The sequence below is a fragment of the Acomys minous genome (genome assembly GCF_964271855.1).
Source record: "Acomys minous genome assembly, chromosome: 11".
NCBI lineage: Eukaryota > Metazoa > Chordata > Mammalia > Rodentia > Muridae > Acomys > Acomys minous.
The window spans coordinates 102,493,302-102,520,496 of NC_140492.1; the positions used below are offsets into that span (position 1 = coordinate 102,493,302).

Here is a 27,195-nt window from a genome sequence, read left to right on the forward strand (position 1 = left end):
TTGAGGGAGCAAATAAAGGAGTGAGCATTCTTTTTGACAAATAGACTGACCCCCACATGTCTACACCATAGTGACATACACAAAAGGTAAAAGCTATACAACTCCTAGAAGAAAATATAGAGACTAATAGATGTAATATTAGGTGATGGTTTTTATGTGTAATATGAAAAGCATAAGCTACCAAACAAATAGTTATATTACATAAAAAATGAAAGTTTGTTCTCTGTCAAAGGACACTATCAAGAAAGTAACAACAACAACAAAAATCATCTGATTATGGCTCACTCTCCAGAATACACAAAGAACAAGAGCCAGCACTGAAAAGACAAACAGTAGGATTAGAATTAAGCAAATAAGAATAAAGAGATGTCCCCATGGTTAAGAGCACTGGTGCTCTTGCAGAGAACCTAAGTTTGCTTCCCAGCATCCATTTGGCAGCTCACAACCTTCTGTAACTCTAGTGCCCTCTCCTGGCCGCCTTGGGCACTGCACTCATGTTCAGACTGCATACACAAACACACATAAAATGTGCTTTAAACTTTTTTTAAAGATTATTTTTAATGTTCAAATATATAATAGTTATCAAAATTACAAATGGGACCTACGTCCTCAAATTTTCAATTTTTGCAGAACTGTTCTACAAATGTGTTTTAAAAGGACAAGATAATCGATCTTGCTTTCTCTGATAAAAACAAAAGGCTGGAGACTATGTTTGTATCCATTATTGTGTGACTGGTTAAAAATGTGATGTTCTTGTGATGAGATAACATAAGGACATATATGGGGATGCTATTTATTTAATAATATGTAATGTTGTCAAATGTTCAGCAATATTAAACATGGGCACAGAAGGATGAAGAGAATGTTACCATTCAAATAAACATAATGGGACGTCTACAAATGCATCCCTTCAGGCACACAGTACTTCTGAAGGACCGTGCCACTCACAGCTCATCACTGCTCTGCCCACTTCCCCGTAAGCATGGCAACCGACTATCAGGAGCCGGGTTGGAGAGGAGGGAAATTTTCAATGTAAGCCCCTTTTTGTAAGCTTCGAAGGCTTTGCATTTATGCTTGTATAGCAGACTTTAACTGTCTTCACACCTCACTCATGTCTTCCTTTTATGTATGACCCAATGAGTGCAATTAGAGCTTCTTGCCTGGGGGTGGGGTGGGAAGACTTTACTGGAATAGGGGCAAGTTACCAGGGGCTACACCATGTAAGAAAATAATACCTCCCTCCCCCTCAAATTTGAATTTTTACACTTTATGTCTTTTCTACTTAAAAATAAAGTATATAGACAGACTTTAAAGATACTGAATAAATGTCATGAAGAGAAACACTAGCCTGGCTATTGGACTGAATCCCATCTAATTGGTATATTTACCACTAACTACCTCCCTTACCTGCTACTCAGTCTTCCCACTAGCCCCCACCCACCTCAGGCTCCATAAATTTTCCACCAAAACATGAGGGTGAAGAGGTTCATGTGGAAGAATTGGTAATAAACATCCCATTTAATTCCCAACAGCAGAATAAATACTCTGTGCAGTGTGTAAGGCAGCGCTAGCAGGGTTTGTCTCTTCCCGTGCAGTGTGTAAGGAAGTGCCAGCAAGGGGCATCTCTTCCTGTGAAGTATGTAAGGAAGTGCCAGTAAGGGGCATCTCTTCCAGTGAAGTGTGTAAGGAAGTGCCAGCAAGGGGCATCTCTTCCTGTGAAGTGTGTAAGGAAGTGCCAGCAAGGGGCATCTCTTCCTGTGAAGTGTGTAAGGAAGTGCCAGCAAGGGGCATCTCTTCCAGTGAAGTGTGTAAGGAAGTGCCAGCAAGGGGCATCTCTTCCTGTGCAGTGCTAGAAGGGTCATCTCTTCCCTGCAGTGTGTAAGGCAGTGCTAGCAAGAGTTGTCTGTTCCCCTGCAGTGTGTAAGAGAGTGCTAGGTCTTACACATTACCAAAGAAGGACTGGTGGGTAAGATAATATGCCCTTTCCCCAAGAACACAAAAGCATTACGGTCAAAGAAACTTAATACTAGACCGAGCATCAGAGCTTGGCCCGGGCCCTCTATCTGTCTATCTATAAGGAACTAGGTGCAGCAGGTCTGAATCTGACAGGGTCAAGACTGAAATCTGCTTCTCTCATTCCTACTCATCCCTTTGGAATGAAGAACAAGACAAAACAAACAAACAAACAAAAAACCAAACAAGCCAGAATAAAACCAAAGCTCAAGAGAGCAAAGTTCGGTTAACCTGAGCTTTTTCTGGCTTTTCAAATGGGAAGAGGTTCTCCAAGCAATAGCTCTCCAAACATTATTATGATTGACACCCTACTATAGAAAGAGTTGTTCTGCATATGGAAACTGCTGAATGTACTCCTGATAAGTCTGAATTGACTACATTATTTATAGAACTGCAACAGGTCATCCGAAGTAGACTCTATCCCTTGTACATTACTCATATTCAATCCCATACAGGTTTACCGGGTCCATTGGCACAAGGAAATGAGGAAATCGCCAATTATTAATAGGGAATGTGCTCGAGGCCTCAAAATTTCATGAGAAATTATGTTCACGGTAAGGGTTTGAAGAAAAGGTTCCCTATCACTTGGCAACAAGCCAGAGAAATAATTAATCCTACCTGTTCATTGTATAATTAAACCCCTTTACCTGCTAGAGTTAACCCTAGGGGTACAAAAAGGAATGAAATCTGGCAGATGGATGTGTTTCATTTTGCAGAATTTGGAAAACTAAAATATGTACATCATACCTATTTGGGATTTAGATGGGCAACTACCCTACGTTCTGAAAAGGCTGATGGTATAATTACTCATTTATTGGAGATAATGGCAATTATGGGAATACCTGCACAAATAAAAACTGATAACGCTCCTGCATATGTGTTCCTTAAGATGAAGAAATTCTTTACATGTTATAATAGTAAACATATTACTGGTATACCACACAATCCAACAGGGCAGGCAGTTGTTGAAAGAGCTAATCATACCTTAAAAGAGATGCTTATTAAACAAAAGGGAAGAATAAAGAGCCCCAGGGACAGATTAAATAATGCTTTGTTGACTTTAAATTTTCTGAATGTTGGTGATGAAGGGACAACAGCAGCTGAGAGACATTGCGTTATAGAAAATGTCTGAGGAATTAGGACAACCAATTTACTATAAAGACTTAACGAGCATGGACTGGAAACCTGCAAAGTTTTGAGGAGGGGCTGGGATTACGCCTAAATTTCTACAGGGAGTGAAAAAATACTGTTGCCGACAAAATTTACAAAGATTAGATATGAGCAGGAAAAGACCTCTTAGTACATAATACATGAATGCGTTTGTATAGCAAGGGAATAATAAGCGATACCTGGTCCTTATACCATAACAATCTTTCTTACAGCTTGGACATTACAGCTCAAACAGATGTATAACATTAGTGGCTTACACCTGCTCAAAAATAGGGCAGATGTTTATCTTTAAATAATTTGTACACCTTGAACCAATCAATCTCTCTCTCTCTCCATATAATATATATATATATATATATTTGTGAAAGTTTGCTTATTTTCAGAGCAAAAAACAGATAATTATAAAGACAAAGCAGATAGCCCGGGCGATTCAATATCAAAGACTGCTTCAGCTACTGTTTCCTCAAGAAACTGCATGCATATCAGCTTTAAAAAGGGCTAGCCCCGAGGATCGATCCAAAATAGACTGGACAAAACTAGCTAGCTTTTGCAGAGCTTGGCCAATATCTTCTTTTTCTAAGGGTATCCAAAATATAAAATTGAATATTTGGAAGATACAGAAAAATATTTTCTTGTGGCGCTTACAACAGTGCTAAACAAGAAAAAATGTTGTCAGTTTTGAATTATTTAAGTATACAAATCACTCTGTGCTGATTAGCTTTTGAAGGATATAAGAAAGATACCCAGAATTACCAACATGTAGTTCTGAAAGCAACACGCTCATTCTTAGACGCCGAGAAAGGGTACCGTTAAACCAAAGGAATCTTTAATAGGATCCCATGAATCTTGACAGACTATAATGGGAGGGGAAAAAAACAAACAAACCAACCACTGTTTGAGTCAGCTCCTTTGAGATGTCAGCCCCTGACGGTTCTGAAGTATACAACTTCTCCTTTTCTGTCACTTGTTAACCACGTTTTAACTTATTAACTCCCAATACGCAAGTATTTTCACGTGCTTGGTGGCCGTAGCACATTAAGGGGTAAAAGTAATCAATTCTGCAGGTGAGGTGTGAGGTGTGAGGTGCAGTATTTGCTGTCTTCTCCCAGTCTGTTAGGAGGATGTTGCACAAATGAACAAACAGCCCCTCCGATATTTTGTAACAAGAGTTCAGTTCTTGCTGTTCAGAGCAAATGCAGAACCACCTTCCCCCTACTCCTGGGGAATAGTGTGCCGGGAGACGCCGGCTCTGGCCTGGAGAGTACTGATTACACTTAGCAGCATGGTCAATCCCCTGGAACACCCTTACCGCTGGTGGGGAAGTAAGCCATACTTTAGCTCCAGAGTAAACTCTGGCTGCAGATGTTTCTGGGTCCCTCAGAAAAACAGTATCTTCTCTCTTCAGGCTTCGGACCCTGTTGGGACCTTTACCTCAGCCTTAGACCATGAGGCTTGATCTGAAAGGTTATGGGAACCCATGTGTAGGAAGGCAGCAAGTTCAAGATGCCTGTTGAATACGCAGTATGCTTACAATCTATCACACAGGGCACTACATTGTACTTGTATTTACTGCTGACCCGTGTTTCCTCGAATAGCTGCTATTTGACATCTTTGGCTGACTTATTCTGAATATCCATATGGCACCATGTTGTCTAAATCTTCGCATGAAGAGAGGCCAGGAGATTGTGTGATCCTGTGTGTGTGTGTGTGTGTGTGTGTGTGTGTGTGTGTGTGTGTGTACAAATAGATGCAGCGATAGATAGAGACAGTAGAGACAGAGAGAGAGAGAGAGAGAGAGAGAGAGAGAGAGAGAGAGAGAGAGAGAGAACACCAGTACCCAATAGTAACCATTAAAACTTACTGTATTTAATTTGGTCATAATCACATCAGGACTTTATAAGCCCATCAACCTCAGAATGAACCGGGGAAACCTAGTTTCATGGGTATGACATGACTAGTGGATGCAGGAAACTAAGTATTGTGATTGATGAATAACTGTGTGACTCCTCCACTGACATCCAACTTAGGCAAGCTGTCTATCTCCTCGCCTGTAAAGGAGGTTCGAGATAATTACCTCACTGGGTGGGTGTTGTTGTTGTTTTATTAAGTTTAATGACAACAATACACTACAAAAACGTTCTTAGTCATCTAACAAACACAAAACTCTGTGGGCAAATGCATCATTAATCTCAGACACTTTTCTAAAGGGACAGTGAAGATAGCCGTATGGGCTGGATTCACCCTCAAATGTGGAAGGAGTATCAACACCCCATGTTTCATGCTAGGGGGTGCGGAGAACCTGGAAATCACTTCCATCGTTGGTGTTGGTCGTGCAGAGCGGGGAGATGATCAAGAGGGCGGTGCTAGAGTTTCCAGGTGTTGACAGACAGTTACAGGCAAGCGGGTAGCTTACTAAAGGAAAGAGAGACACAGAGGAGCCTGGGCTGTAACTTGTCTCAGCTGCGGCCTGGCTCTCAGGCACAAGAAGGACTGAAAGAAAGGTTAAGACCTTTCACTGCCCCGCCCCCCCTCCGCCCCTCGCCCTCGTCCCCGCCCCCTCCCGGCCCAAGCTCACACTTTGCACGTGATGTTTGTTCCCTTTGTCAACAATCCCAGCCTTTCTAGTGTTTCCAAGCTAATCTCTAAAACTCCCATCTACGTGGTTTCCAATTCTCCAGACCTAGGGACCACTGGGGCACATCAATTACCAGGCTCCTCCCCAAAGCGGCCTCTCAGTTTAATTCCACTCTGGACCTCCTTCGGCCTCCTTCTCCTCCATCCTTCCTCCTCAGGACCCGACCTATCTTTCTCCTTGGGGGTTCCCAGACACTGCACCTCGAGTTCCCAGAAACCCCCTCTCCTCTGACCTACAGAAAACGAAAGCCACTCCAGCACACCACCAGCAAGAGAAAACCAGGCATGCGCAGAGGCCACGCTGGGCACCAGCCTGGGGAATCCTGGGCAGCGATCGCGGTCGGACTGAGCCCCCTGGGCGACAACGCTCGGGCTCACGGTGCCACGCGGGACGGGAGGCCCAGGTGGGCCGGGGCGGAGGCCGCCCAGTACCTGATAACGGCCGGTGAGCAGCTGGCTCCGCGAGGGGGTGCATAGCGGCTGCACGTAGTAGTTGTCCAGGACCACCCCGTCGGCCGCCAGCGCATCCAGGTTCGGCGTGCGGATGGTCGAGCCGTGGAAACTCACGTCGTTCCAGCCCAGGTCATCCGCCAGCACGAAGACCACATGGGGCGGCTGGGAGGCCCGGGAGGCCCATCCCGGCGACAGCAGCAGCAGCAGCAACAGCAGCAGCTGCGGCCCTGGACCTCTGGCCCGGCTCCCCCTGCATCCGCTCAGCCTACCCATCCTTCGCAGTCTGCGGAGCCCCAGCTGCTGGGACAGAATAGGGAACTGAGTGCTCGGGACCCCGCAAGATTACAGTCACCTGGGCGGGCCCCGGACTGGGGAGGGCCGGCGTGCGCGGCCTCCGCCTCCCGGTGTGGTCCGGGGGAGGAGCCGGCACAGAGCAGAGCATGCCTGCAAACTGCTGGTGCTTCCAAAGGCCCAAAGGCCTGTTATTTTTTCCCAGCCATGAAGTTGAAAATCACAAGTTGCAACGTGTTTTCACAGACTTTATCTGATTAAATCTAACCGCAACCTTGAAAGCTAAGCACTGTATTTAGCGACCCCTTCTACCGCAGGAGAACCCAGCTCCTGCCTCCACATTCTCTGTGTGTCCGTCTGTCCCTCCCTCCCTCCCTCCTCCTCCTCCTCCTCCTCCTCCTCCTCCTCCTTCTCTCTCTCTCTCTCTCTCTCTCTCTCTCTCTCTCTCTCTCTCTCTCTCTCTCTCTCTCTCACACACACACACACACACACACACACACACACACACACACACACTCTCCATCCCTCCCTCTCTCCGTTGTGGTGTTGTAACCAGCAACTTGTGTCTAATTCATAGCCATAGCTTGAGGCAGGTGAGAAAATAGAGAAGAGAGCCCTGCAGATGGTGTTTCCGATTAATTTATGAGTTGTGTGCCCATGAAGCCACTTCCTTCCCATTAGCAGTGGGCCAAACAGGGCCTTCTTTTTGATAGTGGAGTTTCATTTCAAGTTCTGTCTCCGTCTCTCTCTGTGCCTATCATCTTTATCATCTCTCTCTCTCTCTCTCTCTCTCTCTCTCTCTCTCTCTCTCTCTCTCTCTCTCTCCCTCTCTCTCCCTCTCTCTCCCTCCCTCCCCCTCCCTCCCCCCTCCTCTCAGGTGTGCCCGTATGAGACTATCCGCTTACTCAATGTCTAGAGATGAGTGCTAACTATTAGGTGGAGGGAAAAAATATTGCAATCCCTAGAGAACACACCGTCTTGGGCTGAGACCAGATCCGTGGGAATTATTTAGGGCGTTAGAAACTTCAGATGAATGATAGCCTCGAAAAGTCACTATTGCTGATGTACTCGGAAGACTTCTGCCACAGCTGGTTGACCGGCGTTTCTTGTGGTCCTTATACCAGTTTTCATTTCTTTATTGGTTTCTTCATTAATTAGTTAGATAAAATCTTCGGATATATTCACTTCTGCCTTTGTGTGAGAGTAAATTTTTTTCCTTTTTTTTTTTTTTTGAAAACTTAGTCTTAAATATGCTTCTCTCTTAACACACTTAGCATTTTTTCTTTGAGGTGGAGAAGTGCCTCTCATCTTTAGTAAAATGTAGCCAGGAAGTTTTTAAATTTTGGCATTATAAAGCCCAAGGAGAATATCTTAGATAGCTTCCTCCAGCTCTACCCTCCTGCCTCTGCGTCTTAATAGTGCGAGGAACTGGGATTACAGTCATATGCCACCGTCCCAGACTTTCCTTGATAAAAACCAAACAGCTTAAGACGAAGAGCCCTCCTGTAATTACTACTCCTGAAACTAAACACACACCCCAGACTCCCCATGTCCTCCATGTCCAACTCAGCGTGCAGGCTGGTGATGCCCGGAAACACGCAGATGGATGAGTCACTAATCACCCATGGCATACATACTGCGCCCAATCATTATTTTTTAAATAATCTCTGCTGGTGTTTGCTTGATGTTTCTTTTGGATTTGACTCAAGCAAATCTTTCCTATACCAGAACTTGGGAAAGTGATGTGGGTGCTTCCTGGTGCCTCAGACAGACAGACAGACAGACAGTTGATTTGCTCTCTTGTGGGATCACAGCATACTGGCCTCAGGTCCCCACTGCAAAGTTATCATTTCCCCCTTGTAAGGAGTCCTCAAACTATCGCTTATTGGTTTTCATTTCTTGCATGAATAGATTATAATTAGGATGGCTACCAAGGGTGACCTTTTAGTTTCCTTCTGAGTTTTAGTGGCCTTCTGAGTCTCCTATGTATTTAATTCACTATGAACTCTTGAATTTTTGTTTTGACCAGTATGCCATAGTCCTTTAGCATAATCATGCCCCGCCCCACACCACATTTAAATATATATAGCCAGGAGTCATGTGGTTTTTTTTCTACGCCTAAATTTTCTCCAATTTGGCCACAGAAGCCTCTGTGATCTAGTTCTTGTGTCCTTTTGTCTCCTCCTTTTTCATCTCTAATTTCATCATTAACTTTTGGCACAATAAGATTTCCTAGGCCCGTGGTGTATTAGTCCTCGTCTAATTTGGAATTGGGTATTTCTCTAAGGAATGTGTCTGGGTGGAAACCAAAAGTAGTGTCAAGGTGTGCTTCTTGTCTTGTGTCGTCATTGCTTCTTGGCCCTCAGAAGGTGGTCAACAGCAGCTAGACATATGTCTGTACACTGCACTGAAGTTCTCTGAAGAAACCACACCCCTGTTGAAGTCCTGGCAGCTAATTACTTAGAACTCTGGGATTAAGGAGAAAAGCAGTGTTTCCAGTCAAGAGCTAAAATCATCTTGGGCTACCTTCAGCCACCCTAGTAACCATGTATTGTCAATCTCTGGGTCTGAAAATGTCTTTGCATTCCTTGGGGGAATTCTTTTGGAACATAGTAATTTAGCAGAGCACTAGCTTCCCCCCAAGCCGAACCTAAGCTAAGAATGTTACAAAACCACATGTGAATGTTGGCTCTGTTTCTTAACAATTAAACTTTATTATACAACCCAACTAGCATATACAAGAAGAAAAAAAGGTTAAAGGGACAAAAGAGTGAACCTTCCCGTATCCGTTCCACAGGACGGGTCCTTAGGTGTCTCTCTGTCCCGCATGCTGGTCCGGCCTGGTCGCTGCTCTCCACGTGCTCTCCCCTGGCCTGAACTTGTTGTTCTCTCCTCCCCACCTCCCTCAGTCACATGAAAAGAGCGGTCTCCTTCTCCAGTTGAGGGTCAATTAGGAAAACAATAGCCCAGGTGGGGTTCCCAGGTCTGCTTCCTGAATTCCAGGCCCAGGATGGCTCCACTAAGTCTATCACAAGGTATTCATGGGGTGCCCCAAGGATAAAGCCCGCCAAGACTGCTTCCACCTGTGACAAAGCTTAATCTTTCCCACAAGTGAAACCTACAGAAGAGATTCTCTGCTGGACTGTGTAGTCCACCTGCCTGATGTCCCCCGATATAACTGGCAAGTGCCTTGGCTTATGGTGTTCTCCCATCTGTGAGCTCTTCTGCAGTGGTACATGTCACATCTGTGTTCATGAGGCATGGACAGTTCCTACTCTGCTCTGAATAAGCTAGCTGCTATTCACTTTAGAGCAAGAGCCGTGATTTGCGTTCAACGCATACATAAGTCTTTGTATGCATACCCACTTCCTTCGTCTACATGTGTCTATATGAAGCCATAGGTTCACTGTGGGTGCCACTAGCTCTGTTCCCCTCCCCGTCCATATGTGCCTGGGTTTGAATAGTTTCACTACCACCAGCAACTACTGTGCTGAAGGCAGTTGGGCCTGTTCTTACAAAACCAACCAAACTTTTAGCAGCAGCACCACACTTTGGAGTCTACCCAAAAGAATTAAGATTGTAGGCCCACATAAAAACCTGCACCCATGCTCACAATGTCACCAAACGGGTTTGGCTATGTGCCATTTGAAAAGGCCGGTTGATCACGGACAAACTATTGGGGCAAGAATAAAGCCTGCCTTGGGAAGCCACAAACCAAGAAGGCGGGAGGCTATCACGACTGTCTTAAGTCAGCCTGGATTTCAGACTCCCTTATCCCCAGGTGAGGAGACACAAGGGGGGCGCAAGCAAAATTGAGCAGATACCTGACCCAAAGATTAAAGTGTAAATCACTCTGATTCTTGAACTCTAAAATTAGTGATTTAAAGTCAACCGCAGCCAGGACTGCAGACACACATTTTAATCACAGCACTTGATGGCAGGCACACGTTGGAGGCCAAGCTGATTGGGCTATAAAATGAAACCGTCTCAAAAAAACAAAAAACAAAACAAAACAAAAAAACTAGCATTGTAAAGTGTGATACTTCCAGATGCTGAACTATTATTAGTGAGCACTATAAAAGAAGCCCATTTGTGCCTCAAAGATATAGATACCACTATTATCATATACTTTGTTTCCATAGCAACTTGGGCTATTCCACTGGCCTTATTTACCCATGGTTTGTATTGTTTGTGTTACTGAGCCATGCATAAGCTTTGCAATATGTGATGCTAGGAGCAGTGACCTCCCACTGCTTTGTACCTTTGGTGTTTTCCTAGTTATCCCCACGTCTTGCTTTCCTGTGTGATCGTTCACATCAATGTGTCTGGTCTGGTGAAAGTGTTTTGGAGCTGGGCGTGGTAGTACACATCTGTAACTCCAGCCTTGAGGAGGCCAAGAGAAAAAGATGGTCGGCTCAGGGCCAGTACAGCAAGTCTTAAACTAAGTAAGTAAAATGTTTGTTGGTGCCTTATTGGAACTGAGGTAAGTTTCTATGTTAGTTTGCAGAAGCCAAGCTCCCCCATGATACTCGGTTGTGTCTGAGACTGAGAGGGGCCGCATCGCTTCCTAAGGCCTGCTTTTGTAACCTTTAGGAGCGCATTAAGATTTTCCTCCGACGCTTTTACATCTTTCTTATTAAATCAACTCCTAAGTACTTCATCTTCTCTGCTGCTGTTGAAACAGAGCTGTCACTACCATTTTATGTTTCAAACTGTTGTCAGTTATGTGCCTGGAAGTTTTAATCACTTAAAAAGGTAATGTGGAACTAGTCCCAATACAGCTTTCCTTGAAGTTAGGGAAAGCTAGGGATGGCGTGTTTTTATTTTCTGCAGGTGTGTGTGTATGGGGGGAGGAGCGGGGAGACAGGGAGACAGAGACAGAGAGACAGAGAGAGTGACTGGTCATCCCTAGGGATGGATGCATACTTAGTTTTTCACCGTGTATCCTCCCATGCCTTCAGTTTTGAAAAAAAAAAAATCTCTGCACCTAAGTAGCTATTTCTTCTTGTCCTACTCCTATCAACGCTGTTAGGAGCAATGACGTTATTAGATGTAACGACACAGTTTGCAAACTGCCACGAAGGAGTCTTTACCTACACTAAGGAACCACACACACAGCCATGCACTCCCACTGTCTCCGAGCTACAGACCAGCAAGGTAAGGTCCGAGTCAGAACGCCTGTGTTTCAGTGCTTCTTCTCCTCAACCGTTGTTTGTTTCAACACCTTTGACTGTGCTAAGTGCCAGCCACAAAGATCAAGCAGCCCTAACACCTTCTGTCTGAACTCACCACCAACCGTTGGTGCGGATGAAGAAAAGCTACCCAACTGAGATAAGACTGGTAAGAGACATCTCTTCAGTGAGATAACTGACCTGCATGCCCCTGTGGTAAGTTGTGGCTAGCATTACTCACCACTTTGTTCCTGGCTGCCACAGTTAGGCCCTTGAGGATCAGAAACAGGACTGAAGTCTGTTCTAAACTGCTCTCGTGATACACTTGGCTATAGACATTGGTGTGGGAGGCATTTGCGACTAAGGAAAGGCTCTCATGGGCTTGTAAATCCCTAAAACAGGTGGCCAAGGAGTGTCCTGAGGTCCTTTGGCCCTTCTACCTGCTGTTAGAGTGTTACACTCACTGGTCCTCCTGAAACAGGAAGAACCCTTGAGCATCCATACAGCATATTCAATAGCATATTATAGCATAAAAAATCCTCATAAGCAGTGCCTTTGTTTATTGTTTATTGTTGAGTTTGTTCTCTTTCTCTCCTTGTCTCTCTCTCTCTCTCTCTCTCTCTCTCTCTCTCTCTCTCTCTCTGTGTGTGTGTGTGTGTGTGTGTGTGTGTGTGTGTGTGTGTGTCGGGAAGGAAAAGGTGAGAAGAAAAAAGAAGAGAATAATAATTGCCTTTAGCTAAGCCGGGCGTGGTGGCGCACGCCTTTAATTCCAGCACTCGGGAGGCAGAGGTGGGCGGATCGCTGTGAGTTCGAGGCCAGCCTGGTCTACAAAGTGAGTCCAGGACAGGCAAGGCTAACACAGAGAGATCCTGTCTCAAAAAACCAAAAAAAAAAAAAAAAAATTGCCTTTAGCCCTCAGTCACAGTCATAGGGGAGGGGAGTAAGGGGAAAATTGGAGGGAGGGAGGAATGGGGGGATACAAGGGATGGGATAACAATTGAGATGTCATATGAATAAATTAATAAAATAAAAAAATATAAAATTGCCTTTAGCTCTAAGACTCTCCAAATTTACGAAATGGGCAAGTGTGAATAAGGGCTGAGAGTGAAGTTTCAGAAGGAAACTGCCTTGATCCCTTCATCCTGCCCACTGCTTACCATCTCTAACCTCAGAGCCGGAGCCGAGAGCAGGGCACGCTCTGCCCTGAGAAGGCGATCTGGCCTCGCAGTGCACTGGCGGCAATGGGTCCTAGCAAAGCATTTCCATCCTCTCTGCTTGACCACAGCCTGGCCATGGCGGCAGCTCTCTTCTCGACCTAGTTAGTGTGTGGCTTCTATAACTCATGGACCTTTGCATCCTTTTGTGTCCTTATTTTGTGCATAAAAAGCAATGTGAACACTGCTTATTTTTGGGTACGCCACACTATCTATGTTTTATACCCATTTCTTAAAAATAAGCTACATGACAACTCTGTCCAACCCTATCAGAGTCTGCAAACTAATGTGAGCACATGTGTTGAAGAGAAGCATACTCTATAACAAAACAAACAAACAAAAAACCCTCCACTACTAGGGAAAAAAGTGAAATATATGTACTATTTTAAGGAGAGTCTTGAAAAAGCAAAATGTACACAATTGTGTTAAATAGTATAAAAAATCACACAATGTAAATTATGTCTTTAAACTCCTAGAATTACTAATAAGAAATACCAGATTCAGAGAGTGTATGTGTGTGTGTGTGTGTGTGTGTGTGTGTGTGTGTGTGTGTGTGTATGTATGTGTTCCTATTTGAACCTAAATAATAGCATATTTCACTTTGTCTTGGAGAAAAAAAAATGTTTGCATTATGGCTTAAGTGTAAAAAGTCCCCCAGAGATTTGTGCTTTGAAAACTTCATTCCCAGGTAATGCTGCATTTGGGGACACTGTAGAGCCTTTAGGAGGGGTATTCCAGTTGGAGAGTCTCTGGGTCAGGGATGAGCTTGAAGTTTATAGCCCAGCCCTGCTTCCTGTTTCTGGTGAGAGGTGTGAGCAAACAGCCTGTCCCTCTTATTACCACAGCCTCAAGCTAATGTCACCATATGCCTTCCCAAGCACGGTGAACTGTCTCCTCAAACCATGACCCCAGATCAACCTTTCTACCCTGAAGCCGCTTCTGGTCAGGTAGTCAGAGCAATAAAAGTAATTAGTGCAGTCATAACATAAGTAGACTTCTCCCCTCCCCCCCCCCCGCCCCGCCCTCCCCCCTGCCCCGCTGCAGACAGAGTTTCTATGTATATAGTCTTGGCTGTCCTGGACTCATAGCGATTCACCTGCCTCTGCCTCCCTAGTGCTGGGATTAAAGGCGCGCACCACCACCGCACTTCTTAAAGTATTAGCCCTCCCAGCACTCACTCTTTCCGACTAGGCACACGTGCCCCTCTTGACCGCGAATCAACAGACATCTTGCCGCTGTCGTCCATGGTCCTCCTCACCTTTGCTCTATATCACAAGGAGTCGAAGCTTACACAAGAGCCCAGGCCTCATCACCTCCCTGCCATCCGGCTGGACTGAGTCAATGAGGGGCGCTGGTCAGGGTTCGGGGGCTGAGAATAAGAAAGCCTCTTTGGACACAGATGTGGGCTGTGTCTTTTCTATGGTTCCACCTGATGCACGTGTCTGGTCCACAGGATTCTAGGGAGTGCTGTGTTCTTCAGAGCATCCGCATCATTCTGCCTGTAGGTTGAATATTTACTGTTTGGCAAGTTAAGCTCACGGAGAAGCCACACAGGGATGTCCCGCTAACCCTACTAGTTCAAGTGTTCCTGGTGAGATCCCTTACTCAACAAGCTGAGGAAGAGTTTTGCAGTTCAAGGCCAGCCTGGGCAACTTTGACTCTGTCTTAAAGGCGGGTCTAAGTGGTAGCACAGGGGTAAAATGCTCGCTTGCCATGTTCGAGGCCATAGATTCAATCCTCAATACTGGAAAAAGGAAAACATTTTGGAGAACCACATGATGCGATTCATTTTTTAAAAAACTTTAAATCTTTAAATACGACAGTTATTTTTTCAATAATAACATGAAATAAAACAAGAAATAGTAACTGGAAAAGAAATATAAAAACTGAAATTTTTCTACTGATGTACACATATATAATTATATCAGTAAAAAACAAATGAGAAAAATAAAAATGAAACAACTGTTACATCACAAAAGGGAAAAAAGAAAATATATTTCTAAAATATATTTAAATAATATAGTTTTTTAAAAAGGACAATATTAATATCTATACATTCTGTTGCAACAAACTGGTCTGGCATGTGTGTAATGTATTTATTTACTTTTAAAATTTCATGTATGTGAGTGTTTGGTTGCATGTGTGTATGTATGTATGAGCACCACATGGGTGCAGTGCCCATAGAGGCCAGAAGAGGGAGTCAGATTCCCTGGAGCTGGAGTTAAACACGGTTGTAAGATGCCCTGTGGGTGCTGGGAATGGAGCCCTGGTCCTCTACAAGAACTCTTAACCCTTGAGCCATCTCCCCAGCCCCTCAGCTTTTCTGTCTTTAAGCCTCAGAGAGTTTCACAAAAGTGTAAATGACTTCAAAGCCACTTTCCTTCAAGTATCAGGGTTTAAGTGTCAGTGTGGCTAGATTTGCCCATTTACTGAAAAACCATTTTTTAAGCTTTTGATTTCACAGTTTCTTTTACATGAGCAACAGGCATGCCAATGATTAGGGAAAAAAAAAAAACTTCAATCCGATGATAAGTTTGGTGAATCTGCTTTCACAACCATACCACAATAGTCTGTGTCTTTGTTCCTTTGAGAACAATTATGGATTTTTTTCCCACTATCTCTGTACTTGAAAATTTTTTCCTGGCTCATCAGAAAATTCACCACGTGCTTCTTTGGTTTTTCACTTGGAAAGAAGAAATCTGGGGCTCAGCAATTCAGAGTTCTTGCTGCTCTTTCAGGGGACTGGAGTTCAGTTCCCAGCACCCACATTGGGTGGCTCACAACTGCCTGTAACTCCACCTGAGTGTGACCCAGTGTCCTCCTCTGGCTCCACAGGCACCTGCACACGGGTGGCAAACACTCACATAGACACATATTACACAGAAACAAAAATAAATTAACCTTTATGCAATTCAAAGAGTCTAGATTTGAAATATATTCAAAATCAGTGAGCTATTTCACATATGATCCTACCATTTTTCTCTTACTGTACACATTGATGCTGTTTTATAATACACCTGACGGGCACTCCAGTCACACAGAACAACAGCAATGAAGAAGCTCACCTTCTGTCTCTTTGTATTTATAATCCTCTGCGGCTACTGTAATTTCCAATTTGGTCTTTAAACATAGGATAGCTAGATCTATAGGATTTGAAGACATAAACTCAACCTATGTAAACCTGAGTGATTCCAGAAGCAAAAAGTCACTCTAAAACTGAATTGCATGGAGCTGTGAATATTGAGAAAACTGTAACTATCCAAACCACCTCTACAAACAGTGCAGTGTTCATTAAGACGTAAGAGATAGTTTGTCACAGTGGGATAAACCTGCCATTCTAGCACTTGGGAGGCTGGGAAATGGATCAAAGCCAGTCTGGGCTATAAAATGAGACCATATCTCAATAATACATCAAGGGGACTGGGGAGATGGTCAGTTGGTAAACTGTGCAAGCGTGTGGACCCAAGTTCTAATCCCCAGCACGCACATAAAAGCCATGGGTGGCCAGGCAGTGGTGGCACACACCTTTAATCCCAGCACTCAGGGAGACAGAGGCAGGTGGATCTCTATGAGTTCGAGGCCAGCCTGGTCTACAGAGTGAGTTCCAGAACAGCCAGGGCCACACAGAGAAACCATGTCTCAAAAAACTATAACCAAAACCAAACCAAACCAAACAAACAAAACTAAGGGGAAAAGTGACAGTGGAAGACACTATCAGGTCAAACACGTGAACTCTTAAACACTCAAAGATGGAAATAATCAAAAGTGTTGGTCTGAAGCCGATCATCTGTGTTAATCATAACCACATATTGATATGGATGATCAAAGACAGCCGGCTTTTGTCTTCATCAGTTCCCTAAAATTGTCCGTGCCACTAATCATCATCAATAACCACTCTGCTTAACACGTGGCGTCTCCTTTTCTTCCTAAGTGAGTCATACAGACGTGTATGGTTAGAACTGAGGCAGCTTTAACAGAGTTGGAAAAGAGAACTAAGCTATCTCGGATGTTCTGGCACCTGCCAAAGTTCTTAAGTGATCTAGTAAAACAATTGCCTCAGCTTCTGTTATTGAGTTGGTTTTTTTTGTTTTGTTTTGTTTTGTTTTGTTTTGTTTTTTGTTTTTTTCAACTGCAGCCAAGTGTTTGCTGCTGACCCTCTTTATATTCATCTTATTCGAAGATTATTTTCCCTGGAGAAAAAAAAAGTATGCTCCACCTCTCTAACACCTTGTCTTGTTCAATTTATGGTGTGGTCTGGCTTTTCTCCTTACTGGTCCCCTATAACTAACTACTAGTGCTCACAGCACCAAAGACAATGAGCTGATTCTAAGGGGCACTTTTCAGCTTTTATTCTTACTTGGCATTTCCTTATGTTCTGCCCCCCTTTCCTGTCCCCTCATTCTCAGAATGTTTTGTCCCTTCGACATTTGTGACGCCATCAGGTTTTGTTTTGTTTTGTTTTTGTTGTTTTTGATTTTTTTTTGAGACAGGGTTTCTCTACGTAGCCTTGGCTGTCCTGGAACTCTCTTTGTAGACCAGGCTGATCTTGAACTTACAGAGATCCACCTGCCTCTGCCTCCCAAGTGCTGTGATTAAAGGCATGCGCCACCACACCTGGTGATAGTTGTTTTTTAACTGAAGAGTTATCTGTTCTTTTCCTAAATGCTTGCCTAAGGCTTCTGTAACCTGGACAGGCCAGGAAAATGGTGTTACCAGGGAAACCTCTTATTTTCCCTAAGAAAGAAAGTTAAAAAAACAAAACAAAACAAACAAACAAACAAAACCAAAAACAGTCTCTGAAGGAAGCTTAAGTATGATTTTATTAGTGTCTGAGAGAAAGTCATCAGAGCAGGCAAACTTCCCTTGGCAGCTTCCAGGAGGGGAAAGAGAGAGAGGAGAGAGAGGGGAGAGAGGAGAGAGGAGAGAGGAGAGAGGAGAGAGGAGAGAGAGACAGAGAGAGAGAGAGAGAGAGAGAGAGAGAGAGAGAGAGAGAGAGAGAGAGAAGAGAGAGAAGGCAAAGCCATGCCATTTGCAATTGATGTCAGCAAGTACTTACAGAGTGGAAAGGAGAGGCCTTGGGAGGAAGAGAAAGCCCGGAGTTCCAGGAAATGCATGTGTAGGCTTTTGGCCAATATCTGAAGGGAAGAAAAGGCAAAGTCAGGATTTGGGAAAGCGCCAGGCTCTGCCGTGCAGCTTCCTGGGAGTACTTCAAGCACAGGTGATGGGCAGGCTTCTGGAGGGCTAAGTACCCAACCACATTAAGGGGACATTTAGTCCTCTCCAGTCCTTAGCACGTCTTCAAGTGAACTAGCTTCCCTACTCAGCTGATTGACAGGTCCAGCCGCAATCCTTAAGAGGAAAGACTAGTATGTAATGGTTTGGGTATCTTACTGTGAAGTCTCCACTCAGGGCACAGGCAGACCTTGAGTCCTGTTCTTCTGACCAGAGGAAGTAGCTTTGCTTTGAAGGGCCACAACAAGGAGTCACCTCTTTGCACTGTAATTTAGATCCTAAGGAGGGAGCTCCGTTTCTAATGTTAACAAGAAGCTAAAGGTGGGAATCCGAAGCCCACCTGGAGAGAGGGGTCTATCCCAATGGCCTCCAACGTGTAATGGGGGTGGGGCGGGATGGGGCAGGGGTGGGGCAGGGGTGGGGTGGGATGGGGTGGGGGTGGGGCAGGGGTGGGGCTTGCCTGGTAATCACTGCTTTCCCAGGCCCGTCTGTATAGAACAACAAACCGTTCACTAAGCTGCCAGTTACACATTTGGAATATAGGCATGGCTGGTGCATGGAACGGGAGCTGTGCTTCTCCGTTGGTGGCACACCTTGGGAAGCAGGTCTGGAGTATCTCAGCCCAGAAGCCTCCGTACTATCCACTACCTCCACGCTCCATAGCCTCCAAAACACTCCCAAAGTCTCTCCACGCAGAAAATGCGAATTAGTACACAGTCAGTCCCCTTGCCACTTCTCAGACCTTACTTTACCGTTTTCCATAAAAACATGAGCTAATTTTATGACTCATTACTGGCAGACAGATAAAACTGGGATGGTAACTTGTACATTAAAAAAAATTAAGATCCATTTAGTTAACTTTATATGTTACGTCTTTTGTCTGCATGTACATATATGCGTCACATGTGTGACAGAGAGGGCGTTAGATCTCCAGGAACTGAAGTTATGGATGGTTGTCAGCTGCCGTGTGGGTGCTGGGAATTGAACCAGGATCCTCTCCTGCAAGAGCAGCCAGCTCTCGCTTCCCCGTGTTTCTGAACTTTACAAACTTTATTTTTATTATTATTATTATTATTATTATTATTATTATTATTATTATTATTATTATTTAATCTTTCAAGTTGATTAAAAACACCACACAGTAAAGTTAACCAGACTGGAAGTCTATATACGGCAATGAGCTTCTGTTCAGTTACAATAGGCATTAGGAACAGGAGGTCATTCTGTGCACTGATGCCTCAAAAGGACAGAATTAACTCCATTCTCTTCCCCAGAACCTGGTGTTCTGAAACGTCTTTGCTTTCACAGCTGCTCTTTCCTACCCCTTCTCTGCTTTCTTTTGGTTCAGTTTAAATACACACAAAGGGCAGGGCCACAAAAGCCCAGATTCTAGCCTGCCTTCTACTCAACATCCTCCACACAGCATACTTCCAAATTTTTGCGATCCCCTTTCCTCCTGCCCATTCTCCTTTATCCATAGGAAAGGAGAGAGAGAACGGATTCCGTAGGATGTGACCATCCGCAACACAGTAACATCCATAAACATCATCCCTGTACCTGAGTCTCTTGTAGCCCAGGATGACCTTGAACTCCCCATCCATCCTCTTTGCCTCAGCCCCAAGTTCTGGGATGGCAGGTGTGTGCCACTAGTTGCAGCCATCATAAGTTCTTTTCAGATTGAATCTCCCATATAATTCTTCTACACACCTCGCTGGTACCTTTACTGTATTTATTTGTTCGTTTATGTATTTGGGAGGGTGGGTCACGTTGTGCCATGGTGCCTGCAGAGAGGTCAGGGGATAACAGGTGAGAGTTGGCTCCTCTGCAGGCTGTGTAGCTCCAAGGGAACGAAATCAGGTTGTCCGGCTTGGCTGCAAGCACCTCTGTCTGCTGAACCATCTTGCCCGCCCATTCCGCTATTTTCAAGAATGCTGACCGTCTGCTACTCAAGAGCTCACCCTGATCCTAGGCCCGGTTCTCTGGGATCCCCCAGCACATGATCCACTTTCCGGAAGTGGTTACACTTGGGCTCTCCCTTCTACCCTCACCCCTACCCCTAAAGCTGAGCATCAAACCGAGGGTCTCGTAGGTGGGTGGAAAGTACGCTACTGCTACCTCACAGCCCTGGCCCATTATACTTTTGATTTTGAGACAAGAGCTCACTAAGTTGCCGAGGCTGGCCTTGAACTTGGAAGTATCCTGCCTCAGGCTTCCAGGTAATTGAGATTATAGGCCTGAGCTGCCAGGCCTGACTTTACCTGGGCTCTTATGGGTCACGGAACCCATCCAAAAGCTGACTGAGGAGCCATCGGGAGCTGAGTGCTTGGTAACGGGGAATTCCTTCTCTTCTCTCTCGGGGCTCCTTTCTCAGGAGCTCTCACCCCCCTGCTGGCTTCATGGCTTCCTTTTCTGCGTTCTCTCTTCAGCTGCAAGTCTGCGTGTTCACCAGCTTGTCTGTGAGCCGCAGCAGCTGAAGCTCATATTCCCACGGGGAGAAATCTGCTTGACTCACCGTTCTAAGGCTAAGCTGGGCTGTGTGTGATTGATTAGCAATGGATTGCTTGGAGCACGGTCAGAACGCTGGCTGTGGGGGTAGAAGGGCAAGAGTGACCTAACTTCTAACAGCACAACATGAGCAAAAAAAAAAAAAAAGGGAACCCGGGCAAGTTCCTAGGAAGTGAAGACGCAGGCTTATACTGATGGGAACAAGCAAAGAAACTTGTCCTAAGTGCTGTTATTTTGTTTTCAGACTCCATTTAATCATAGGGGGAAGCTAAGCTCAAGGTCCCAGGCCCTAGGGAGCTGGGGGACTTCCCAATAGTGGAACAGCTTCTGTTATCTTCTGTTCCGGGACACAATGACTGTTCCTAACCACAGCTCCCCTTATTCATCCTTTGTTCCTTAAAACAGGATTGTTCCCAACTACAAAAGAACAAATGGGTCTGATTGGTTGGGCTGTAAAACCTACATTCTGGGTCAGTTGACACAGACCAACCACCTAAGGAAAGCTCTGATCCCCAATTCCCGACTGGTGGGAAAATGCAACTATAACTTGGCACGGATGTTTGTGGTTTTCAGGCTTCTTCTACCTATAATATCGGGGCTCAGGGTCACAGTTCAGCTCCCCAGTCTCCTCTGTGGCCCCGATCAGTAGCAGCCACTACAGTAAAATTTTGTCATCTACATTAACCTGGTGTCTGAGTTGTGCTGGGTCTAAGCACATTCCACGTCAATACTACAGAGTAGATTTCTTTTCCAGTCTCAACGTCCTGTGCATTTCACTGTTGTACTGGGTTTTTGCTTGGCTTGGTTTGGGGAATTTTTTTTTTTATGTCTTATTCTGTAGCCTAGGCTGCCCTAGAACTTGAGGAAATCCTCCTGCTTCTGCCTTCCGAGGGCTAGGATGACAGGAATGAGCCACTGTGCCTAGCTATCAATACCATGCCATCCACATTGCTTCCTGCGCCATCGGTAACACAGGCGAGGACAGGAAGTCAGCCTTCCTATAGAAGCATGGGCTTCTATCAGCAGAAATGGGGAACCAGGCTCAAGCCTGACAATGCTCCTGATAATCGGGAAGTATTTGCAACCAAAGGTTGCCTCTTTATGTAAGAGGACATACCAAAGGAAACAAATGGTAGGCGAGAATCTTAATATACGATTACTCTGATGAAATGTTTAAGATGTAAATTTGATGTCGTTTCAAAACGTACAAGGTAAGAACTAATTTTAGAGTCTATTTTCATTACAGCATCTTTAAAAGCTTCAAGTCCAGCTTCCTTTAATGCCTAGGGAAAGTTCAAAACCATGCATTAAATGCATAGATGTGTAAATTAATCATAAATGATAAACCGCCTTTAAGCCCCTTTGGATTTATTCGATCAACTAAACTCTAATGATTTTAAGAAGTATATCAAAGGATTATTTCTCAACTTCTTTTTTTTTCCCCCCCTTGTCACCCACAAGGTTGAGGGTAATCCTGCCAGCTCGAAAGCTGTTGTTTGACCTGTGTTGTCAAATGCTTTGTGAAAAGCCGCTCAGAAGGGTACCATGTGATGTCAGCTTGCATTAGTTCTTTCTCAAGAAGAGCCGCTCAGTATTCAAACTGTGTCTGTGCTGGCATAATCTATTTAGTCCTCAGCTTCGATTCTGACGATTTACAAGTACTGTTTCCTTGGGAAGGCTCTTCTTTCTGCAAGCCCTGTGTTAAGAGGGTGCCTGGGAAGGACAAGTGTGATGTCCTTAAAGCCGCTTGCCAAAGGAGCCATTAAGAAACTGTTAAACATTTCAGAGGACTGCAGGGCAGTGTACGTGACAAACTAATAACAAAGACTGCTGTTTCCCATCGTAGACATATTGTGAAAAGGTAAAATCATCACTTATCTACCTAAGGAAAAAGTTCTCAATAAAGCAAATCAATCCAGGACACTGCATCTCTTTTATGTAAAAGATAATTTATTCACTTGATTTCAGCTGTCAGCCACATTCTGTTTTCCTACGATCTAAAATCGCAGTCCTTTAATTCCATTAGAATCATGATTTCGTACTGGCAAACACCTACCGCCTCTCTGATTGGGTCTCACAAACATCAGCTTGGGGTAATAAAACCATGTTCATCTTCAAGTCTTCATTTGAAGGAACAACACAGATTGCTAATTCATCAAACCACCATGTTTAGAAAACAATTAAAAGTTGTTTTTTTTTTTTAAACTAAGATAAAGGTCTAGATCTTGATGACTTTGAAGCCTTGGCTGCCTCCATCCTGGCAGGAGAAGGCTGGAGAGCAGTCCTGTCAGCTCCAGCTCAGCTGCCGCCGGAGCGGATCCTTCTCAAGTCTTTGTCTTTCTACCGTCTCTCTGAAGCCTGGTTCTGGCAGGTTCTGTGAGCACCAGGGGCTCTTGTATGATGGTGGCTGGGTAGTTTTTACCCAGTAATTCAACCTCCACCTGCTGTCCCACGTCGCTGAGCTCCACTGGGACATAAGCGAAAGCCAGGCTCTTCTGGATGCTGTAGCTATAGCTTCCGGATGTTGTGTTGCCGACCACCTGAAAAAGAACAGTTGTCCTCAGCCTATCAGGATAACGGTCACAGCCCAGTGTTCCTCGTCTCCAGATGTTTCCCAGGCTACAGAGTTGCTTCACGGGGAGGGCCGTTAGCATATATTCATTGTACAGAATGGTGGGTTTCATCCTGAGGTAGTCGCACGCGCACACCATGTCCTGCACCGCATCTTTTCTTCCCATCCCTGCCGGTCCCTTCCTTCCCAAATTGTCCCCTTTCTACTTTTATGTCTTACCTACAGATATTTAAAAATCTATATTCCACAGATGGAAAAAAAAACCCCATATAACATTGTCTTTCTGTGTCTGGTTTCTGTCATTTACCGTAGTGGCCTCCAGTTCCACACCTTCTTCTTTATGGCTGAGTAAAATTCCACTGGATATTTGTGCTGTGTCTTCCTTGTCTGTTTTTCTGATGGACACCTAAGCTGATGCCATGTGTTTGCTACTGTGGATACTGTTGGTCGTGGGTGTGGTAGCTCTACGGTTGCTCATTCAGACTCTTTCGTATGTTCCCTGGAGTCATGTGTATTTCTGATTTTAATTTTAAAGGAACCTCAGCACTGATGTACATAGTGGCTGGACTATTTAACCTTCCCAACCAACAGTATAGGAGGGTGTCTTTGCCTCTCGTGTACTCACCAGTGTTGCTATTGCTTAAAGAAGTACTGTCTGAGAGAGAGCATCTTCAACCTTGCCAGTTATAAGGCACCCAGGTTAGGTGTGGTGTTAATAGTAGCTCTACCCTATTTCCTAGACTCTGGAGAAATCAGTGGGAGTCCTGGTACCTACCCTCCAAAGCTTCCAGCTTAGTTGGGGGAAGTTAACAGAGCTACAAGAAAATAGAACCAAACAGCCATGGCAGAAAACATAAAGACTTACTTTATAATTCTAAAACATGTGGAATTAGGTTGGCAGAAACGGAAGAGGAAAGCTTCCAGAAGGAGAGAAAGCGATGACCAGGACATGATAGATAGATCAATACAAATGTGTTGGGTGAAATTGCACCCTATCTCAGCTAGCAATGGGCAAAGAGATGAACCATCAAAAACCAGAGGAGGCTTCAAGGCAACTGGGGTGTAGCAATACCAAACAAGCAATCAAAAGCCACGAGATGAAAACAGGGGACTTATGCAACAGCAAAGCCTATGCAGTAAGTCTGATTGGAAGATAAGGGCTAGCACAAGCCAGATCTAAAGGAAAGGATGGCATTGGGATAAAAACAGAATGCTGGCTGGAGATCATGGCTCAGCACTTAAGAGCATCTGCATTTCAGTTGCAGCACCCATGCCCCGTGACCCACAACTACTGTACCTCCAGCTCCTTGAAGCACTGCACACACATGTACACATACATGCATGCAAAACATGCAGACCCTTAAAGCAAAGGTCTCTTTTTGAAGAAATCAGAATTCAAACACATTGTTAATTCAAAACACTTCTTGGAAGACAAGAAGACAACTAAAGCAAAATATAATATATAAAAAAAAGTATACACACACACACACACACACAGAGTCTCAAAAAATCCTGCTGTTCCTTCTGGCTCTACATTCAGCATTGTGGACTGCACATGGCTAGTGTCAACACTCACAGCATGAGTCGGCTTGGTCACTCACACATAGCTCAATTGCTCACATCACGTCTAGTTTTTTAGATGTTGACACACTCATGAACTTAACTCTTATCTCTGAGGTCTGAGTAGTTATTATTTATCTATTTATTTATTTATTATGTATATAGTGTTCTGACTACATGTACACCTGCACACCCAAAGAAGGCATCAGATCACATTATAGCCACCATGTGGTTGCCGGGAATTGAACTCAGGACCTCTGGAAGAACAGCCAGTGCTCTTAACCTCTGAGCCATCTCTCCAGCCCCGAGGTCTGGGTTTTTAATTATCTCTTTGAAACCCCAAAGGAGACGCTCTCCATGAGACTAAACTTGTGATGAGGGCTGGTTAGTTAAAGGACTTGAATATGTTCACTAGTGTATGACCGACAGCATATGCTTTGAAGTTACCTTGGGCTAGAGTTTAGTAACAGAAGGCAAGGCTTAGGGTCCAAGAGGATGAGGGATTAAAAGCTGTCTCTGTGACTCTAGTTTTCAAAGTCTGCAAACCAGACTTGTGTGGGAGGTGGGATAACTGTGCTGATTGCCTTAGTGTCCTAAGAATCAGGAAGAGCTCTGAGAGACCCTGGCGGTCCCCTGACTCACTGGTCACAAGCAATTCCTCAGCCATCCTGTCGCTCCTAATGTCCCCATGGTAACTGCCCTTCAGGCATTTGGTCACCTAAGGAAACTGTTCCTTTTGAGGGCTAATTTTCAAACAAGCTTTGTCCTGTGCTGCCACTGACTTCTGTTTCTATTTTCTGACCCAGGGGTTCGCAGCCAGGGATAGTTTCAAAGTCTTTTTATCTTATAAAATCTGCAGAAAGAGGGGTTTTCTTTTCTTCTAGTGTAAACTCTAAATAGTTCTACCTCAATTCTTCTGGGCTCATTAGCTCCACCCCTCCTTCTCACTCAGGCCACGTAGGGACCCTGATCCTACCTTCTGTTGGTAGAGCCTCATGTTTTGTTTGCTGGAACATTGACCTTGGTTGTTTTTTTCCCCATTTGTTTTTGTCTTTGCCAGTGTGAGTTTATTTTTAGCCTTTCCTCATTTCTCTCTTAAATTAAGTCTCTAACCAATGTAGGACAGCATGGGAAATGACCTCTTAAAGAAGTGGCGCCCTTTAAAATTGCGTGGTACCTTTCACTGTCCTTACGCATTACAATCTGTACACAGAAGAGGAGGAAGGGTAGGGGGAGGAGGGGAGAAGGAGGAGGGGAGGGGAGGGGCGGAGGAGGGAGAGGAGGAGGGAGAGGAAGAGGAGGGGAGGGGAGGAGGAGGAGAAAGGGAAGAAGAGGAGGGGAGGGGAGTAGGAAGGAGGGGAGGATGGGAGAGAGGGAGGAGGAGGGGGAGAGGAGGAGGGAGAAGAGGAGGGGGAGGAGAAAGGGGAGGAGGAGGAGGAGGAGGAGGAGGAGGAGAGCAATACCAACAACGAGCAGTACTACTACCTCCTGAAATCTCTAGAGGTTCCTGTAAGCTTCTTCCTAAAAACTTCCTTTGTTGCTAAAAGTCTTTCAGAACTAAAGTGCCCTTATGTCTTGATTTTTTGAAAACTTAAACCATATTTAAGTACAGGCATTGCCCAGCCCCCACTTGGGCTCTGCTTTCCCAAAGGCTTCTTGTTACCATTTGATGTGCGTGTGTTTCATGGGCTTTCCTTGTTTTTCACCCCCTTCACCACAAGACAATGGTTCTCTTCTGCTTAATTTGTTGTGGGCTGATAACATGGCCGGCGCATATGTGTTGAATAAACACATAAACCTTATTCTCTAGCTCCAACACTGGGAATATTTATAGGAATAGAGTATCAAATACCAAAAGCAAGGGGAACTAAAGCACAGTGGGGAAACAGAAAGTAAAAAATATATATCGCCCCAAAATATGAAGAGTATATGACTGAGAAGGATAGCTTCTGATATTTGGTATATAACTTTAATCCCTGCGCTCAGGAGTAGAGGCAGGTGTGGCCAGCCTGGTCTATATAGTAAATTCCAGGATAGCCAGGACTACATAGAGTCTCTCTGTCTCTGTTTCTGACTCTGTCTCTCTCTGTCTCTGCCTCTCTGTGTGTCTCTGTCTCTGTCTCTCTCTGTGTCTCTTTCTCTCTCTCTCTGTCTCTCTGTCTCTCTCTCTGTCTGTCTCTCTCAACAACAACAACAACCAAAAATAAATGCTCTCAACACAAAGAAATGGTAATGTCCGTGACAATGGAGATGCCAATCACCCTGATTGAATCACCACACATCGTGTCATGCATTAAAGTGTCACACTGTCCCTCCAAAACACACACAATTAGTGTGGCGATTCAAACATTTAAAAACATTTTAAAAAAATGATCTTTGG

General features: G+C 44.6%; 2 protein-coding genes across 4 annotated transcripts in view; both read right to left on the reverse strand.

The window, feature by feature from the left end:
- ARSB (arylsulfatase B) overlaps window positions 1-6,700 on the reverse strand; it is a 137,870-nt gene extending 131,170 nt beyond the window's left edge. The window contains exon 1 of one of the 2 annotated variants that reach the window (XM_084800662.1): window positions 6,250-6,700. In XM_084800662.1, coding sequence (XP_084656788.1) covers window positions 6,250-6,543 — 294 coding nt within the window. In that variant the 5' untranslated portion in view covers window positions 6,544-6,700. Of the gene's footprint in view, window positions 1-5,891; window positions 6,005-6,249 lie in introns of those variants that run through there. The other variant, XM_084800663.1, reaches the window with a different exon arrangement.
- Window positions 6,701-22,613: 15,913 nt separating this feature from the next.
- Window positions 22,614-27,195, reverse strand: part of DMGDH (dimethylglycine dehydrogenase) — a 79,477-nt gene continuing 74,895 nt past the window's right edge. For both annotated transcript variants that reach the window (XM_084800661.1, XM_084800660.1), the window contains one exon: window positions 22,614-23,223. In XM_084800661.1, the coding sequence (XP_084656787.1) occupies window positions 23,008-23,223 (216 nt within the window). In that variant the 3' untranslated portion in view covers window positions 22,614-23,007. The remainder of the gene's footprint in view (window positions 23,224-27,195) is intronic.